Here is a 17,970-nt window from a genome sequence, read left to right on the forward strand (position 1 = left end):
TTGGTCTCCTGCTTCCCAAGTGACCTCGAATCTGGGATCGTGCGGGATGGTGGGATCTTCAGGGCAATCGAACATGCCGGAGCTTTTACTTTCATCCATTGTGAACCAACGCGAATGAATCTCAAAATAAGTTTTCGTTTTTTCTCCCAGAGGAGTCTTCCTACCTTTTATGGGACTAAGATATCTTGCGGGGTTAAGAAACGGAATCTTAAGATTCCGTGTCCCGCTAATTCCAAAGCAGCTAGTCCTACCCGGTGCGTTGTCGCAAGCAACCGAGAATCTTTTACTTAAATTGTGGGGATTAAAGAATTTCTGTGGTATGAGCTCCAGAAAATAGTCTTGAACCAAAATAATGACCTTCATTACAATTTGAAGAAGCCGACCTGACATTGACTGTTCAATTGGGTATCCTAAGCGATCTGCTTTCAACGTCCATTGTGTTTGAATACTGTGAAGAACCAATAGTACTATGTCAAACTATTGAAACAGATCCTGTCTTGCACAACCACTGGTCCAAGCCATAGAAAATATGATTGTGCTTGTATCATAATGCATACCGAAAGAATGGATTTTGCTTGTCTGTGAGGTCATCGAATGCGATCGTGTCTCGTTGACCCTCGTCCAAGTCTAGTGCACTTCGAAGCTTGTTTTCTCTCCACAGTACGCGGTATAGCAACAAAGCGGCGACTATGGTGATGCAGTAACTATTATCTGGTTAGATTGCACAAAAAGTCGAAATAGACCCGTGCTCGCAGACTTACCAAATAATCATACCGGTCCAAAGCTCTGGGTAATGCTGCGCTATCGTTCCGCTATTCACCAGTTGTGGGCCAATGATATTCCCTACAGCATAAGCCACGAAGACTGTAGCCGCCATAACAGTTTTCTTTGTGGCCCCTGCCACATTGCTGGCCCCAATGGTGATGATCAGGCTTACCACAGGACCGAAAAAGCCGGTCAATGCATAGCCTACAACTGGAGTAGCTGGATGATATCCCCAATGTGATTTCCAGATCATGACAGAACCTGCAATGACAGGAAGGCAGCAAGCAATGAGCATTGGGATGCGCGTATTGGGCACACGACTGGAGATGTATCCACATAGAGGGATGAAAATGACACAAATGCCACCCACGGGGAACTGGAATAGAATAGAATCGAGGGTGTTATAACCAAAAGTGGACACGATCAAAGGGCCAAAACCCGAAATGGCACCATTGATAGTGTACCTGCTGTTGTCAGCCTGGCCATTCAAGACTTAACGAACACCCTGTGTAGAGGATAAACTCACGCCGCGGTCATCATAATGGCTACCAAATATATTTTGACATCCATCACAGACTCTTTGATCTGGTAGGGCTTGATCATTTGACATCGTACACCAGTCTGCCCTTTCCGCAGTCGCTCAACGGCCACGATTCGCTCTTCTGGAGACAGAAACCAAGCAGAGACTGGGGAGTTCGGCATTACGCAGCACCACAAACCGAAAATAAATGTCAATGCCCCTGCAAGGATATAGATATACTGCCAGCTAGATAGAGCATCTGTCCCTATTTGGGCAAATCCGTAATTGAGTGCTCCACCGATGATAGTAAACCAACCGGTGCCGGAAAACCACCATGCCTGGCGCAGAGCTTGTTCTTCTTGTGTGTACCAGCCACTAATAATAGTCATGAAACCTGTTGGAATGACACTTTCAATGAAGCCTGAGTTTGATTAGAGGTGCTGTTGTTACAACAAAAGCGCAAGAAAACGTACCAAGGAAAAATCGCTGGGCGAACAATCCTTGCCACGACGACACCCCGGCAGTGGCCGCACAAACAATGGCCCAGAGAAGGACCACAGGGCCGAAGACGTAGCGAGTATTGAATCTTTGAAATAAAAAAGTCATTGGGTACAGGCCAGCCAACATCCCGAAATAGAAGATTGATATTGCCCAGCTTAAACGTGAAGTGTCGGCAGACGGCGGAGAGGTCGAATAGTCGATCACTTCCAGGGCTAAATCAGTGGTCATGCCAAATATTGAGGCACTGCCTAGTATGGCCTTGTCATAGTAAACCATGCCATAACCTGCGTTGGGTTAGTCCGACACTTGAGAGCATAGCACTTGTCGAGGCATCAGGGAACCAACCTATGAGCATCGCGGGCATGAAATACATATCAATCTTTTGAAGGACCTTTCTCTCCATAACCGGGTCAATCGCCTGGGCAACATCGCTCACAACTGCCAGTGCCGCATCCTTTTCGGACCGATGAATCGAGTCCATGGCACTTGTGATGGCATGGACTTGTATCATCTTTTTACGTCCAAGGATTTTCTGGCAATGAAGCTCGTTGTATAAAACCCTGCCAGATGAAGATTCAACGTGCAAGAAGTGTAAGTATCAAGATAGGAGGAATTTTCTCTTTTGCCTTCGCGACTTCCTTATTAGGACGTCCGATATCACGGGATCTACCGCCTTCAACTTATACCCACTGTGGAATTTCCCAACGTTATATATTTCAGGAGTTGTTATTATTATTATTGCACAAGGACGTAACTAAATAATACAAGAATGTTTTAGTTAAGATAGTCAACAAATAATTTCAGGTGCTGTGGTCTTTGGTAGCATATATAAGCGAAAAATATCTCATTAGATACACAAAACTTGAAGACAGATTCTTTTCTCCGAGTGTTCAGTTGCAAACTGTATTTCTTGTTTTGGCTATGGGGTACCTATGGGGGGAAAGAACATCGATGCACGCACGGGATTGGAGATATGCATCGGGGCTTCCCGGTGTGATTGCTGCCAGGCCCCCGCTTCACCTACGGATCGTGTGGGGCGGCTTAGGCCACTAAAACAAATTTTCATGGCTTAGACCAGAACCTTTGAGTCAGACCACTCTCGCCGTCAGGGTTTCCAAGGTTCTTGAATCGAACAAGGACTCCAATTTTCTTCCTCTGGGGAAAAGGTGACTAGAGACTACCCATCATGGATAAGAAGCTATCGAGTGCCAACATGGACCCTGAATCAACTACGCCGGCACCACCGCAGCGGAGTAAAGTCCAACTTTTTGCCATTATGGTGGCTCTTTCAGTATGCATACTCTGTCCACTGAACTCTATTCCCCAGAATTTGACCGGTATCTAGTTGTCTATGTTCGTTGCCGCGCTAGATCAGACAATAATGGCTACAGCGATTCCAACTATCGCTGCAAAACTTCACTCTGCTGCCGGATATACCTGGATTGGAGGCGCTTACCTTCTTGCAAATGCTGCAGGTGCCTGCATTTGGGCCAAGCTGTCTGACATATGGGGTCGCAAATTAATTCTACTTCTAGCGGTTGTTTGGTTCTTCCTAAGCTCAATTATCTGTGCCACTGCTGTGGATATGCCAATGCTTATCGCTGGTCGTGCGCTGCAAGGCGTCGCCGGTGGTGGTTTAATCCAGCTGGTTACGATCGTTATCTCTGACCTCTTCAGTATTAGGTAAAACCTGGTGGTGGTGGAATTCATTTTACACTTTGGCGTACAAGCTGACGATACCCCAGGCACCGAAGCCTCTATCTTGGATTGATGGAATTGATGTGGGCTCTGGCAGGTGGAATTGGTCCACTCCTTGGCGGTGCGTTTTCTGAGTATGTCTCTTGGAGATGGAATTACTGGATCAATTTGCCTGTCTCAGGGCTTGCATTCATACTTTTATTGTTCTTTTTGGATGTGCATAATCCCCAAACCAAGATTATGGATGGATTCCGGGCTATTGACTGGTTTGGAAGCATATCTATCTTGGGACTCACCTTGATGCTGCTTCTAGCATTAGATTTCGGCGGCGAGACATTTGCTTGGGGCTCACCACAAGTCATCTGTTTGATCGTGTTTGGGTCGCTTTGCTCTTTGCTATTCATTTATAGCGAGAAACGGCTCGCCAAACATCCTCTGATGCCATTGGGTCTCTTTTGTCGGATATCTAATGTTGCTAGCCTCGCAGTGGCCTTTGCACATGGTTTTGTGAGCAGACCTGTCATCTCACAAAGATTGAGCTAATTATTGACGAACAGGTGTTTATTGCTGGAGAATACTATATCCCGATGTACCTTCAATCAGTGAAGGGTGCATCGGCTATGCGATCCGGACTCATGGTCTTGCCCCTTGTCGTCACTGAAGCCTTCTCCGGCATAGTCACAGGGGCAATTATCCATCGGACTGGACGATACCTAGAACTTATCTGGTTAGGGCTGGCCTTGATGACGATTGGGACTGGTTTATACATCAATCTCAATACCCATTCATCTCTAGGTGAGATAATTGGTTATCAGATTGTCAGTGGTATTGGAGCTGGATTTCTTTTCCAAACCCCAATTATCGCTATTCAAGCAATGGTATCCCAGGACGAAACAGCGACCGCGACTGCTACCCTTGGTTTCATTAGAAATCTCGCAACAGCTTCATCAATTGTCATTGGGGGTGTTGTTTTTCAAAACAGCATGGCCCGGATGAAGCCCGAATTGTTGGCTGCTGGGATGTCAGAGTCTATGGCGGAGAAGATGTCGGGAGATTCTGCTGCGGCAAACATTGAGCTCATAAAGACCATTGGGGATGCGACCCAGGTGCTTACTGTCAGAAACGCCTTTTCCTGGAGCTTAAGAAATATGTGGATCATGTATACATGCATGTCTGGCTTGGGTATACTTGCAAGTGCGTTCGTTTTAAAGACCCGCTTGGGGAAGGAACATGTGGAAACGAAGACTGGTCTCAAAGAGAAGGAGACTGCTGTTGAAATTGCACTCACCATCCAAGAATAATCGGATAGAACAGAGTTCTGTGCGATGCAATAGATCAACCTGGAAAAATGGAAAGATTTATGTATTTTCTTTATTAATTGATGCCTCCATGTGGCAGGAGCTGTACATTTTGCTATGTATCTAAACGAACAATCACATGCCATTATGTTGCAAGCTGTCAGAGACAAGAGGCTACAATTGCGATCTAAATCGAAATTGTAAAGGAGAGTTTGCAGACCCTCGACGATAGCACAACGCGGTATCGTGGGACTCTGGCCGCAGGAGCCTAGGTGGCTTGGGTGGACGTGGAGTACCAATCTGTTTCGGTGCTAGACGGCGAGAAGAAGGTTTTAAAAAAGCTCTGCGGCTCCAGTGATCCTGATTCAAGGATGTAAGGACATGACAAGTAAACATCTTTATACTTCAACCACAGCCGCCGTGGTCCATGTGAGGAGCCCTAAAAAAAGTCCGGAGTAGGTGATGCATGGCTGGTGATACGCCAATTTGTCACGAAGGAAGCGTTTGTATCTTGTTGTGTATAGAGAGCGCACTGGAAACCATACTTTGTGTGGGTGGACCTATCGACGCACTGCCGGTAGATGCTGGAGATTTAATGAATTGACCGGTCCCCCGGTTGCTCAGTTGTTGACCCAGGCCAGGGGGCGGAGGATGAACGTTAAATAATGGTGCATTGATTCCGCTCGTCCCGTTTATCTGATGCTTCATGCCTCGCATCATAGAAACAGTGCATGTTCAATGGACGGGAGAACGGCGGGCGTTGGGGGCCGAGGGTGAAGTCGCCATCCGGCAGCCATCTGGGATCATCATCTTGGACCAGCCATCGCCGGGCATATCAAGTGTGATCGCAATGGAATATGGAAAGAGAAATCGCCATCGCAGAGAAGATCCATCTGTGTCCAACCAGGCTTCGCTACCCACGGCAGTGCGTTCGCGATATCCTGTAGTTCGTAGTTGGTTAGCCGATCCGGCGGAGGGCTCCGACCACCGGATGATTCAGCCTGTATGGTTAACTATTCCCCAGGTTCCTCACTGCCCCGCCAATCGATCATTATTCTTTCCTCCCCCTCCCTTGTTAACCAGACACCACCCCCAACTACAATCATCATGACTACACTCAATCCCGGTGACCAGTTCCCCAGCGACGTGGTCTTCAAGTGAGTTCGATCCTGCCTCGATGACGACAATGACTGATCCCCAGGTCAGGTACATCCCGTGGTCGGAGGAAAGCGGTGACATGACCGCCTGTGGCATCCCGATCAATTATAATGCGTCCAAGGAGTGGGCGGACAAGAAGGTGGTGCTCTTCTCGGTTCCAGGTCAGTGGTTTCATTTGGGACTTCGAAGCAGAACCTGACGATTGATTGCGTTTAGGCGCCTTCACCCCCACCTGTTCGGTCAACCACATGCCGGGCTACATCAAGAACCTGCCCCAGCTCCGACAGAAAGGCGTGGACATCGTGGCCGTGGTTGCTTTCAATGACCCCTTCGTCATGAGCGCCTGGGGCAAGGCGAATAAGGTGCACGGAGATGATATCGTGAGCAACACCCCCTCTATCCCTTTTCCACGCGACACATTCTCATCTCTCGACAGCTCTTCTTGTCCGACCCCGATGCCCAATTCTCCAAAAGCATTGGCTGGGCCGATAGCGCGTCTGGGCGCACGGGCCGGTATGCCGTGGTCGTGGACCATGGGAAGGTTTCTTACGCCCAAATCGAGACCGAGAAGGGGGCAGTTAAGGTATGAAGGTCCACATTCTGTAGCAGACGAAAACATTCCGTAATGGGCATGATTCGCTGACTCTATCACCCCTTTGCAGAAATCCGGCGCCGATGCCGTCCTTGCTTCGCTGTAAACACCCACACCAAAGGGCGCGACCGTGCAGTTCGTCTAGCATTAATCTACAACGAGACATAGAATATCTATTCCATATGCAATAAGGTCTACTAGAGCCAATCTTTTCGCTGGAAATGTAGGTAAATAGGAAAGGGCCAGTGATGCAGGTACGGAGCGGATGAAGAAAACGCATCTGGTCCAGCCAAAATATATTCTTCTTCTTAACTCCATGGCGAAGCATTTCCTCCAAGAGATGTTCTATATTTACAGACAATGCAGAAGTCTATATTCGCTTAAATCGATCACCATAGTCACAAACAGAATGACAGCAAAGTGCACATTGCATTCAAAACTCACCAAGATACCTCCGTGGGGGCAGAACACATGCGGTCGTGGAGATGAAGTTCTATTCCTGCGTTGAGACAATCCACGTGCAAAGGCTCAGCGGCTTGGAGAATCTTGTCTTTGATCATGCTTTCAGGACACTCGTTCGGAGAGGATTCGGAGTGTCCAGAGTCATCGGAAGGATCGTCGTGGAATGCGCCCTCGATATCCACTCGGTGGAGTTGCGGTACCTTGGCCTGGCGGTTCTTGATCACAGTCTGGAGCTGCGAGGCGAGCATAGACAGATTCCGTTCCTCACATCCCTCGATATAGAGAGTTTCTAGTGTCGGTGGGAGGCAATCCACGAGAGGCGTGCTCGGCTGATTCTGGTAGCGGATATCCAGAAGGTTAGGCAGTCGGATACGCACTTGCCGCAAAGCCACAAAGCCGGCCAGCGACCCGAACCACTCATCGTGTGTTTGGTTCAGTCCGGCGGCCGTGAAGGGATAATGATCGCCATGTTGGTCCAGCCACAGGGTCTGAAGACTATTCTTGCTGCGTGTCAAGGACCGATAGAAGGCAGATGGTTGGTAGCCATGCGACACGATATGCGCGTCGGTATGCTGATATTTGAAGGACCGGAGATCCGCACATGACGCGATCAAGCTTTCCATACCGTGGTTTCCGTTGCTGGAGCGAAGATCGATCTCTTTAATGGAGGAGAAGCCAGGCGCCCATTGCTCTTCCGTATTTTCCTCGTCCTCAGAGGTCCCCGATGTGCCGGAGCTAGGATCGATCACGGACTCCGCACGAAGTGTCTGCACCGAGGGCAGTTGGAAAAATGGAAGAATCAGGGAAGATGACGACGGTGATGACCGATCCTCTAGTTCAGCATCATCCTGGTTTTTTGGGCGGTCCAGATCCTCCTGGTGGCGCAGCGAGACCTCTCTCAATCGACCAAGTATCGGGCGTCCATCAATTGGCGTTTTGGGATTGACGGCTCTTTGCATGAGCCGGTCCAAGAAAGGGGTATTCGATGCATACGTTAAACGCAGACGTTTCAACTGAACCAATTGGGGGAGCACCAGGGCAATCCAGGGATCCCCAAAGCCGTTTTGGAGATCCTTTCTCCATTGTAACCGGTCGTCCTCGGAGTCCGAGACGGCGGTCAGCCAATCTCTCAGTTGTACAGAGTCGCGAATCTGGGCCCGTTCGTCATCTGATACGCTTCGTGATTTCCAAGCGTCTAGGTCCAATTGCCGCACTGCGCGTGCAAGTGATGGTCGTTTCGATATGGCACGGATGAACGAAAGAGTGCCATGCCAGTTGTGAAGGGCTACCGAATGAGAGAAAAACGGCAGGAACAAATCATGAAAATGTTTGGAGACAAACAAGAGGTTCCAGCGATCTTGCTGGTTCAAATGTTCTCCGATCAAGAGGAGGACATCGTTGGGAAGACTGGTCGTCATTGTGTGCTTCGAGGCAGGGTATATTGAAGAAAAAACTCGCTGAAGGGTATCAATTATGCAGCACAACGAACGGACCAGCGATGAAGAAACAGAAAAGTAAAACGTGCGAGCCAGCGCGGCGGGATATATGTTAGGTACTAGCGGGAAAAAAAAAAGAAGCATTTCACCGCCCGATAACGCGAATTATCTATTAGTGGGCTGGAAAAGCGCGGTGACACTCCGAGCCCGTGGCTTCTGGAAGGCAACGGGCCCGAAGGTTGTTCAGTGGTAGCCGGCCGATCGAGCCGCAGGAATTGGCCAGTGAGGTTCCTCAACTCCACTCTGCGCTCACCACTGTCTCCACACAGCGGCAAAACTTCAATGAAAATTTCAGAGTGATCAATTATGGACAGGGCATACGGAGTACGATCCTAATGTGTTCTTCGGCAAACTTTCTGTTCAAGTTCGGCCGCCCGGCTGGGATCCGACGCTAAAGGTACGCACTTGGCCACACTAGGCAGAGCTCGACTTAAGCTTATTCTTCCTACGTTCTTTTTGCGCCACTGCCGCATTGACCCGAGGCCTCCCTCCACACAAACCAACAATAAATATTTTCATCACTGCTCACAACCCGAAAAGAGTAGCCCCGTACGGTGCGGAGCGGCTAGGGAGGGAAACGCCGTGCAGACAAGGGTCTTTCTGGAAGCTGTCGTGTGGGTCCGGTGGAGTATACTGTGCAGAGTTTTACAGTTATGGATGGCCCGCCATCACACAAAGGAAGCCCCGGAGTTCGGCGATTTCGGATGATCACTTTCATCATCGAATAGCTGGAAATCTTCTGTCCGGTCAAATCGGAGAAATAGTTGAAATGATGATCAAATACCGCGGTATGATTGATACAGCTTAAAATGTAACAACACTGGTGGTCGTCCTGTTAGGGAGGGGGAACAATCCGGCAAAGGGAAAGAATATGGCAATGTGGTCAGACATAATCTCACTTGCTATTTGCGCTAGAGGCATAGGGATCGAGATTGGCGACGACCTGGCAGATACTCACAGAGGACCGTTCTCCGCATGGAGTAGTTAGTGGGTACGCACTGCGGCCCTACAGCATGAGAATTGGATGACGGAGCCGGGACCGCCGACGGGGTAGGAAGACTGGAGCTGGTGAAACCCAAGGGTTGCTGATGACAGGACTTGCAAGAAAATGAGGACTGTAGATGGGCGATCACGCAGAATACGATGGCCTCGCCTATGTAGTCAATGACTCGCACGGTCGCGAATAGTTATCAAATCCAAAGTCTTGACTCATTGATCCATCAAGGAATCTATTGATGAGCATTATCTCGCTCTAGCAACCTCTAAAGCCAATGGCTCTTTCTTTGCGTGGAGCTAAGCGCTCCAACAAGGGACGACTCCAATATGAGGGGCTGGATACATGTAAAAGTATCTACCTGATCGCGTAGATGTGAAGGGATTGTGGCTGTCGACTATGTCACTTTCCTTACTGAAGAGCATATTTAGCACAATGCAGGAAAGTCAATGCCGAATTCATCCGCAGTGGCTGTGGATGGTCGGGGGAGGTATCTGAGTACGGCCCTCTCGCCTGGTTACGATACGAATAGTAAAAATGTCGTCCTCTTGCGATTCTTGAATCAATCTTTAATTATGACAACTGTAGAGATCGATCAAGAAAATATTATTCGACAGATCATGATTATTGAATTGCGATTTTTATCTTATCGCGAAAGATTCGAGTTGCTTGTTGTAGATAGCTCCAGCCAACAAACTAGTTAATATTTCTCCAGACGCAACAGCAAGTATCCTGGGTGTCAAGTGCATTAAAAAAGACATTTAATGCAGATCAAAGACCGAGCTATATTCAATGCGAACACATGGCAAGAGGAGTGGTGCCGGTGTCGAGTATCTCATCTGCAAACTTTAAATATCCAGCGTTCCGAGGCATCCGCCACAGGAGAAGTCAATCACCATACGCACTCACGTCGCATATTCCCGTTCGGTCATGATGTCATGAGTATATTTCTGATATGATAGATTCGCCAGAATAGACATTAAATGGAAAAATATGTTCTACTTCCCAGTTTTATCCATCCATGACACGCCGTCGGGTGGCGATGCTGGCATGACCATGCCTCCACAGAGCACAAAATTGGAATCTGAATACAGTCATGATGCAAAGATCTGGTGAAAAGACAGTGTAAAGGCTAGAAAATGACGCACACATTAATGAAATGTCGCTGCATGCGGTGTTGTAGTGGGCTAGGCTTCGAAGCTTGATGGTGAAGAAATGCGCCGCCCACAATTCAAAAGACAGCAGGGCGTACCTGCTGAACACACTTTTTCTTTTTTTTGGATTACTTTCTGTATTTCGTCCCTTCTTAATCGATTTTTACCAAAAGAATTGTCTGAAAACCCGGGTATTCAATCATACAACCATGCGTTTCACAACTACTTTCGGATGGCTCCTCCTTACTGGAGCAACCTTTACTTCTGCTGCAAAGACCTCGCACTCGTCGGCCTCTAAATCTAGCTCTGCTGCTGGTGCTGGCGCTTCCTCTGGTGCGGCTTCCTGCTCATTGGCCTCTGGTGATACCCAAGTTCTCCAATTCAGCTGGGTTCTCTCCGACTTCATTCAAAAGTTCTACGCGTCCATGCCTGTCAACGAGAATGTTGCCTCTCAGCTGCAGAATAGCTCCAGCTCCAGCAAGGCTCTTTCCAACCTCCAGGGCCTTGAGAAGCAGAACAACCTGAGCGTTGATGCCATCAAGCAACTCGGCATGAAGGCACCCAACTTCAAGCAACCATCGTGCTCCTACACCCTTCCCAAAGCAGACAGTATTCCGGCATTCGCAATGTACGCCTATCAGCTTGAGTACACACTGTCCGGTGGTTTTATTGGTCTCGCTGGCTACACTCAATCTCCGGAAGTCTCCTTCCTCCTGGCTCGTCTGGCCGCTGAACACAGTGCCCACGCCACTTGGATTGGCAGCCGCGTGAATTCCTCCATGTTTTCGCCCAGCAGCAACTCCCTGGTGGATGCATACTCTCCGACCCAGATCCTGGAGACGAAGAACCAGACCGGAAGCCTGGGCCAATACTTGAACGGCTGTGTGACCGCACCGAAGAGCCCATGCGGTATGATTCAAATTGGACCCCTGGACGCCACTGTGACGGCCAGCGCTGCGAGCAGCACCGGGAGTTCTAAGCGCCGATTCTGAAGAATCTGTGATTGATTGGATGAATATGAGTGTGCTAGATGCATACACTTAATCTCATAATAATGTCAGTGGTGGATGGAAAGTAATTTAACAGTCGTCTGTGTTTCAAGTTCTAAAGACCTCTTTTAAGTTAATAAAAACAATAAAAATGCGTGCTATTAAACCAGAAAGTGTACAGTAGGAGTCAATCTGCCGTGTATAGATTTTGTTGGTGCCAGACTTCGTTATGCTTTATATGCTAACCCGCTGCAATCAGCCTAGTATCTTGTTGTCGTGGTAATTAACATCCGGCGGGGCACAGGCTCCGCCTGTTGACCCTGGAACCTTCCCAAGAGGTGTGGGGACGTGCTAAGCTCAGGAATTAAGGAAAGGACGACCTCAAGAGAACATTTCAAGGTCAAAAGCATCGAAATTTGATTGATAGTAAGTCAACCATTAAATATAACATATCTGAATGTTAGGTGCTAATACGAGGATTGATAGTAACTAGTTGAAAGCATTTGAAGTTAGCAGCATTTCTTGTTAGGATGCGATCAGGAAGGGCTACTACGTTATAGCTTTAGGAGCCACCGCAAGTTGATTTGATTGATCAAGCATTCTGTTGGGGAAGGGAGCGAAGGGCGTGTGAACCCCCGCCAATCACCATATGCTGACATAATATTTGGTCGAATTAAACTATAACCATTCACACCATGAGCAACCCAACCCTTTGATGTTCGCGATTGTTTCCAACGTTCCCCGTTTTAGTCATGGGTTCCTGTCGTCCATTGGTCAACATCGCCTTATACAACGACTCTACCCGCTTCAAGTCGGCCAGGCCAGATGCCCTCCAACGGAAATATGGCTACCGGCGACAACGCCATTCATGTGGTAGGGAAACTGATGCCCGGAGCACCAAGAGCCCGAAATGCCGCCGTCAAGTCGAGCCGGAAAATGACTACCCCGCATTCCGGGGACGGGACGGACTCTAGAGCATCCCAAATGGATTTACCTGAGAAAGGGACATGGACCATGCCATGATGAGCCCAGTTTGTGGGGAAATCATTCTGGAAGGACACGCACAGATGGCCGCTGATGTATATGCAACGTGCTGGGGTAGTTTCATTCGCCGTCTTTCAGTCTCCCGCCGCAAGGACTTTCTCTCATGATAAAGAGCCTGGGGTTCTCCCATCCCCTTTTCCGTCTTTCTCCTATACTCCCTCGTTTTCGAACATTGTTTTGCATTCCAGTCGCCGCGGTCAATATCCAGGACCGCCGTCATACATTGACTCTTTCTGAATCATATAATGTTCCGCGTCGACAAGTCGGGCGTCCGCGGCGTCGAGGGTGTGACGCTGCGGGAGACGGACCAGCGGACGTGGTTCTGGTGGCACTACCCCGGCTTGCGTTCGCTGAACCTCCTCCTGCTGGGCTCTATCGTCTGCGACATGACCAACGGCTACGATGGCTCAATGCTCAGCGGCCTGCAGATCATCGACCGGTGGGCGGAAGCGCTGGGCAACCCGACAGGCACGCGCCTGGGCACCATCACCAACGGCACCCGCTATGGGCAGCTCGGGGCACTCCTCGTCGCGGCGCCCATGATGCAGCGGCTGGGTCGACGAGTGCCAATCATGATCGGGTCATGCATCCTGCTGGTCGGCGTCGCGCTGCAAGCCGCGTCGGTCGGCTACGACATGTTCGTCGTGTCGCGTGTGCTCATCGGCTTCGGAAATACGATCCAGAACACGGCCTGTCCCATTCTGGCCGCAGAGCTTGCCCACCCCTTTCAGCGCACCCAGATCATCGGCATCCAGAACTCGACCGGGTCGCTCGGCCAGATCATGGCCGCCTGGATCACCTACGGCACTTCCTTCATGACATCCTCGTGGTCCTGGCGCCTGCCCTCGCTGCTGCAGGCCGTGTCGTCCGTCTTTCAGCTCGTCATGATGTTCTTCACGCCCGAGAGTCCGCGCTGGCTCGTGCACCGGGGCCGGCACGAGGAGGCGTATCGGATCCTAGCCAAGTACCACGCCGAGGGGGACGAGTCGTCGCGCCTGCTGCAGCTCGAGATGGTTGAGATCGAGGCAGCCATCGAGACGGAGCGAGCGCAGGCGCTGACATCGTGGATGGAGTGGTTCCGCACACCAGCCAACCGGTACCGGCTTTTCATCATTGTCACGTCCGGATTCATCATCCAGTGGTGCGGCAACGCGCTCATCACATATTACATCCATCTCGTCTTTGAGTCGATCGGCATCACCAGCTCCAAAAAGCAGCTGCTCATCAACGGCGGTATTACCATCAGCGGCTGGGTGTGGGGCAATATGTGGTCGCTGCTGGTCGACAAGATGGGGCGGCGGCCGATGTGGCTGATCGGGATGTCGGGCATGTTCGCCGCCTTTTTGATGATCACCGTCTTCACAGGCGTCAACGCGGGCATTGGCTACAGCAACGCAGGCCTGGGCAACGCCACCATCTTCGCCATCTTCCTCTTCGGCTTCTTCTACAAGATGCCTGGCTGCATGGTGCCTTCGTACGTCGCCGAGGTCTCGCCTTTCGACCTCCGCGCCAAGGCGTTCGTCATCAATGGCTTTGGCGACGCGGCAGCCAACATCTTCAGCGGATACACTAACCCTGTCGGTCTCGGGGCCATTGGGTGGAAATACTACATTGTCTGGTGCTGCGTCCTGGTCAGCAACTTTACCATTATCTACTTTTTCTATCCGGAGACCAAGAATCTCAGTCTCGAGGAGGTCGGCCAGCTTTTCGACGGCCCGTCGGAGGCCGTGGAGGCTAAGCTGGCGCATGAGGAGGCCGATGAGAAGGCGAAACCGGTCGTGACGACGGTCGAGTGAAGGATGCCGCCATGGAACGGGAGTGTTGTCCTCCGATGCCTATCTGTCCAGTCTCTCTGTGTAGGACTCTGGGTTGCCAGGCTAAATTAGGGAATGATTGGTTACCCAAATTGGAATGCTATTTCTTGTTCACTTCCTCGTTTGTCCCGTGTAGATCAGATCCCACCAATCACCGCTCTTTCGCTGTTGCGATCCGAAATGCGGGGAAAGGGCGGAGCTTGGGCCAGCCTGGACCAATAATTAGCCCATTGCCCGCTTGATTGACTTGGTTGTCTCCCTCAGTCGCATGCCAGACGAATTCGCGACCGGATCGAAAATAGGCAATGGTGCATTTGTCCCGGCCGCCCGAAATCCCCATCGTCGTCGGTGCGGGCGAAGAGGAGGGATCCTCCGCCGCCGACGATCTCCCCGCCTGTCAGTCGTGTCGACGGAGGAAGCTCAAGTGCTCGAGACAAACGCCGTCGTGCTTGCAATGCCAAAGACTGGGTGGGTTGCCATATTATTACTGCCACCACCAACCTCCCTGTCGGGCTCTCGGCTGACCGTATTTCCGAATCCAGCAGGCGAATGCGTCTATGTGAGCAAACAGAAGCCCGGCGTTAAGACCGGTGCCGTTGATACCCTCAGCCGGCGCTTGGGTACGAACCCTTCCAGTGGCAGATAGATCTTTCACCGACAACGCTCCTGACTGACGGACGCATATTTTTCTAGATGTGCTGGAAAGAATTTTGCTAGACGAATCGGGCAGGCGCAAACCGCAACTCGCCTTACTGGACCTCGATCCGGAACACCTCAACGGAAACGATCTTCCAGGCTCCCAGCACCAGACCCGAAATCTGGACCACAACCAGAACCTCCATCAAAGGCACCAGACCGACAACCCAGTCACCGTGTCCGACTCAGCATCGCCCGCCCAGGCCGGCGGCAGCAGCCACAAGAGGCGACGTACCAATGATGTGGATCCCGATATCTGGGCCGAGGAGGACGGTCCACCTCCACCAACCCCGCCATATCTCCTGAACGCCATCATTGACGTCCACTTCCGCACAGTGCATCACTGGGTCCCCATCCTCCACCAGGCTCGGTTCCGGGCCAGGCTCCAGGATCCCGCCGAGAGAAGCCGCTTGGCGGTGCTTCTTCATTCGCTTGTTGCTGCCGGGATCAAGTACATCGAATTGGACAAGGTTGGCCTTTGTCCGGAGGATGTCGAGAGGCAGATCAGGGCATCCAGGAGGGTTGTGATGCTCCACGCCATGCAGTCCCTGTCGGTCGAGAATATGCAGGCACTAATCTTCCTCGCCTTTGACTACGTGAGCCGTCTCCGTCCTTAGCCTCCAAGCTTTGGAGGTTTCCCATGCTTTGCCCTTCCTCTGACTCTTTCTGTGGCAGATGGGATGCGGGCATCCCTCCAAGGCGTGGCCCATCATTGGTTCCCTAACGAGGACTGTCGAGTATCTCCAATTGACGGTCGAACCACCGGACCTGTCTTCACAAAAGCAGCCGCTTCTTCGCCCACTAACGCTTCTGTCATGGCCGCGCGATTGGACAGAGTCGGAGGAGCGGAGGAGGCTGTTCTGGAATGTGTTTCTTCTCGACAGGTAATACAGACTCCGCAAGACGTTTGACCTAGAATGACTGATTGACCAAACTATTACAGAGTTTGCTCAGTCACTGCCGGGTACGTATTTGGATTGGTTCAAGGCTCAATATGCCGTCATCTAACACCAAGCGCAGCTGGCACACAAGCCTGACTTCGGACCACGTCCAGCGACGGCTTCCCTGCAGCGGAGCGCCATGGGCGCGCGAAGAGGCAGTATCGACGCCCTTCTTCGGTATATGGAACAAGTCCGCGGCCAAGATTGGTCAGTCGATAGCCAACGTCCCAGCGCTTTACGAGTCGACATCCAAGACCAGTGACTACAGCCCCAGTGGCGGTGGAGGCGGCGGAGGTGATCAACTGGACACCTCCAATCTGGGGGCGTTTGCGTATTGCATCGAGGCGACCGAGAATCTCAGCCAGGTTACTTCCTTCTTCCTGCAGCAGAGCATCGATTTTGAAGACCGGGAGCAAGTTAAGAACTGGCTGACGAGGTTCAAAGAACTCGACCTGCGGCTTGTCCAGTGAGCTTCCTCCCTCTCCCCTGCTTATTTCTCTGATATTATTAACACATTGGGATGACTAGTTGGAAAATGTTCCTCCCCCACCAGTGGCATGACTCAGACGTCTCCTGCGACGTGTCGGTCGTCCGGATGGACCCGAACCTGACCCTGGCGCACCTCACGCATAATGCGGCCACGATCCTGCTGCACCAGCACGTCGCCTACCCGCCCGCAACCTGGTGCGGCGTCGTCAAGCTGCCCAGCGCCTGCAGCGCCGAGACGTGCTTGCTAGCCGCCATTGAGATCGCTTCCATCGCCGACAAGTACTTACGCTACATGGGCGGCATCGTCAACAGCCAGTTCGCCTTTTGCGCTTTCGTCGCCGCCCGCACACTGCTGGTGCATTGGCTCTCTGTTTCCCGGGGGACGGGAGATCCTCTGGCGCCCGAGTTTCTTAGTCTCGTGGATAGCTTGAGGGACATGTCGCGCCGGTGGCGGGGGGGTTACGGCAGGGACGGGGAGGAAATAATGGGTCAGGACGACGGCGACAACGAGCGGCGGCCTGCTGGGCCGGACCTGATGACCAAATACGCCATACAGCTTCAGCTGATGCACTCCCGATGCATGACTGGCCTGGATGCACATGCCTCGGTCGGCGACATACTGTCGGATGCCAGCCTGGATGGCCTTCTGGATAGGCAGCAGCAGCCCGTGGCGGGCAGTGATCCGTCTCGCCGAGACATGATACTGCCCCAGACGCCGGGTTTGGGTTCGGGAAGCATGATGCCCTCGGGTTTCTCGCCTTTCATCCATCCCAGAGGTTCTGTACCACACCCGCCGATAGGGTATGATCCACGCGGCACACCCGTTCGCCCCAATGTTGTGAATCCGCGGCGGCGGCGGCGGCAGCAGCAGCAGCATGATGCACAGCGACAGGAATACTACGGTACCAACACGACAAGGGCAAGAGCTCCGAGTATGATGGCGACTTCTCCATCTTCCACGGCGGCCGTAGGGGGAATCTTAGGGTTAGGCATGGAGCACACCAACAGTAGCAGTAATGGTGTTGGTGGCGGCGAGGATGAGGACGAGCTGACGGCCATGTCGCATATGCTTTTAGGCCAGCAGTTCCTCGAGTTGGACCGTGTAATAACGCTGGATGGGACCGACTTTTTCGGTCCTACAACTCCAGGCGTCAAGAACGGGTCCGTAGCCTTGGACAACAGCGTAATGGCGAATGGAAATCTAGACTTCCTTTGGCAATGCGGCGGCAAGTAACGACACATGTTGGGCCATATGATATCCCAGGAGACAGATAGATACAGAGTGCATATGCGAGGCACGATACGGGGAAAAATAACCCGATGACTGCGGGCTTATATGTCTGGAATATCGAGATTCAG

The 17,970-nt window shown here is 51.4% G+C and overlaps 5 protein-coding genes across 5 annotated transcripts; 4 read left to right on the forward strand and 1 right to left on the reverse strand.

Moving 5' to 3' along the window:
- Positions 1–5,889: 5,889 nt before the first annotated feature.
- Positions 5,890–6,638, forward strand: PFLUO_LOCUS3356 (Peroxiredoxin Asp f3; the record flags this gene model as incomplete). The annotated part of the gene is made up of 5 exons (XM_073780594.1): positions 5,890–5,939; positions 5,989–6,101; positions 6,157–6,320; positions 6,377–6,523; positions 6,603–6,638. 5 exons carry the CDS (start codon positions 5,890–5,892, stop codon positions 6,636–6,638), a joined length of 510 nt encoding a protein of 169 aa, XP_073637433.1.
- Positions 6,639–6,972: 334 nt separating this feature from the next.
- Positions 6,973–8,412, reverse strand: PFLUO_LOCUS3357 (uncharacterized protein; the record flags this gene model as incomplete). Its single annotated transcript, XM_073780595.1, has 1 exon — positions 6,973–8,412. The coding sequence occupies one exon, from the start codon at positions 8,410–8,412 to the stop codon at positions 6,973–6,975; it is 1,440 nt and encodes a 479-aa protein (XP_073637434.1).
- Positions 8,413–10,847: 2,435 nt separating this feature from the next.
- On the forward strand, positions 10,848–11,630 carry PFLUO_LOCUS3358 (uncharacterized protein; the record flags this gene model as incomplete). Its single annotated transcript, XM_073780596.1, has 1 exon — positions 10,848–11,630. The coding sequence occupies one exon, from the start codon at positions 10,848–10,850 to the stop codon at positions 11,628–11,630; it is 783 nt and encodes a 260-aa protein (XP_073637435.1).
- A 1,286-nt stretch (positions 11,631–12,916) lies between these two features.
- On the forward strand, positions 12,917–14,467 carry PFLUO_LOCUS3359 (uncharacterized protein; the record flags this gene model as incomplete). Its single annotated transcript, XM_073780597.1, has 1 exon — positions 12,917–14,467. The coding sequence occupies one exon, from the start codon at positions 12,917–12,919 to the stop codon at positions 14,465–14,467; it is 1,551 nt and encodes a 516-aa protein (XP_073637436.1).
- A 323-nt stretch (positions 14,468–14,790) lies between these two features.
- PFLUO_LOCUS3360 (uncharacterized protein) lies at positions 14,791–17,845 on the forward strand (the record flags this gene model as incomplete). Its single annotated transcript, XM_073780598.1, has 7 exons — positions 14,791–14,881; positions 15,028–15,105; positions 15,179–15,777; positions 15,857–16,065; positions 16,125–16,145; positions 16,202–16,588; positions 16,651–17,845. The coding sequence occupies 7 exons, from the start codon at positions 14,791–14,793 to the stop codon at positions 17,843–17,845; spliced, it is 2,580 nt and encodes an 859-aa protein (XP_073637437.1).
- Positions 17,846–17,970: the final 125 nt, after the last annotated feature.

Source organism: Penicillium psychrofluorescens (genome assembly GCF_964197705.1).
Source record: "Penicillium psychrofluorescens genome assembly, chromosome: 2".
NCBI lineage: Eukaryota > Fungi > Ascomycota > Eurotiomycetes > Eurotiales > Aspergillaceae > Penicillium > Penicillium psychrofluorescens.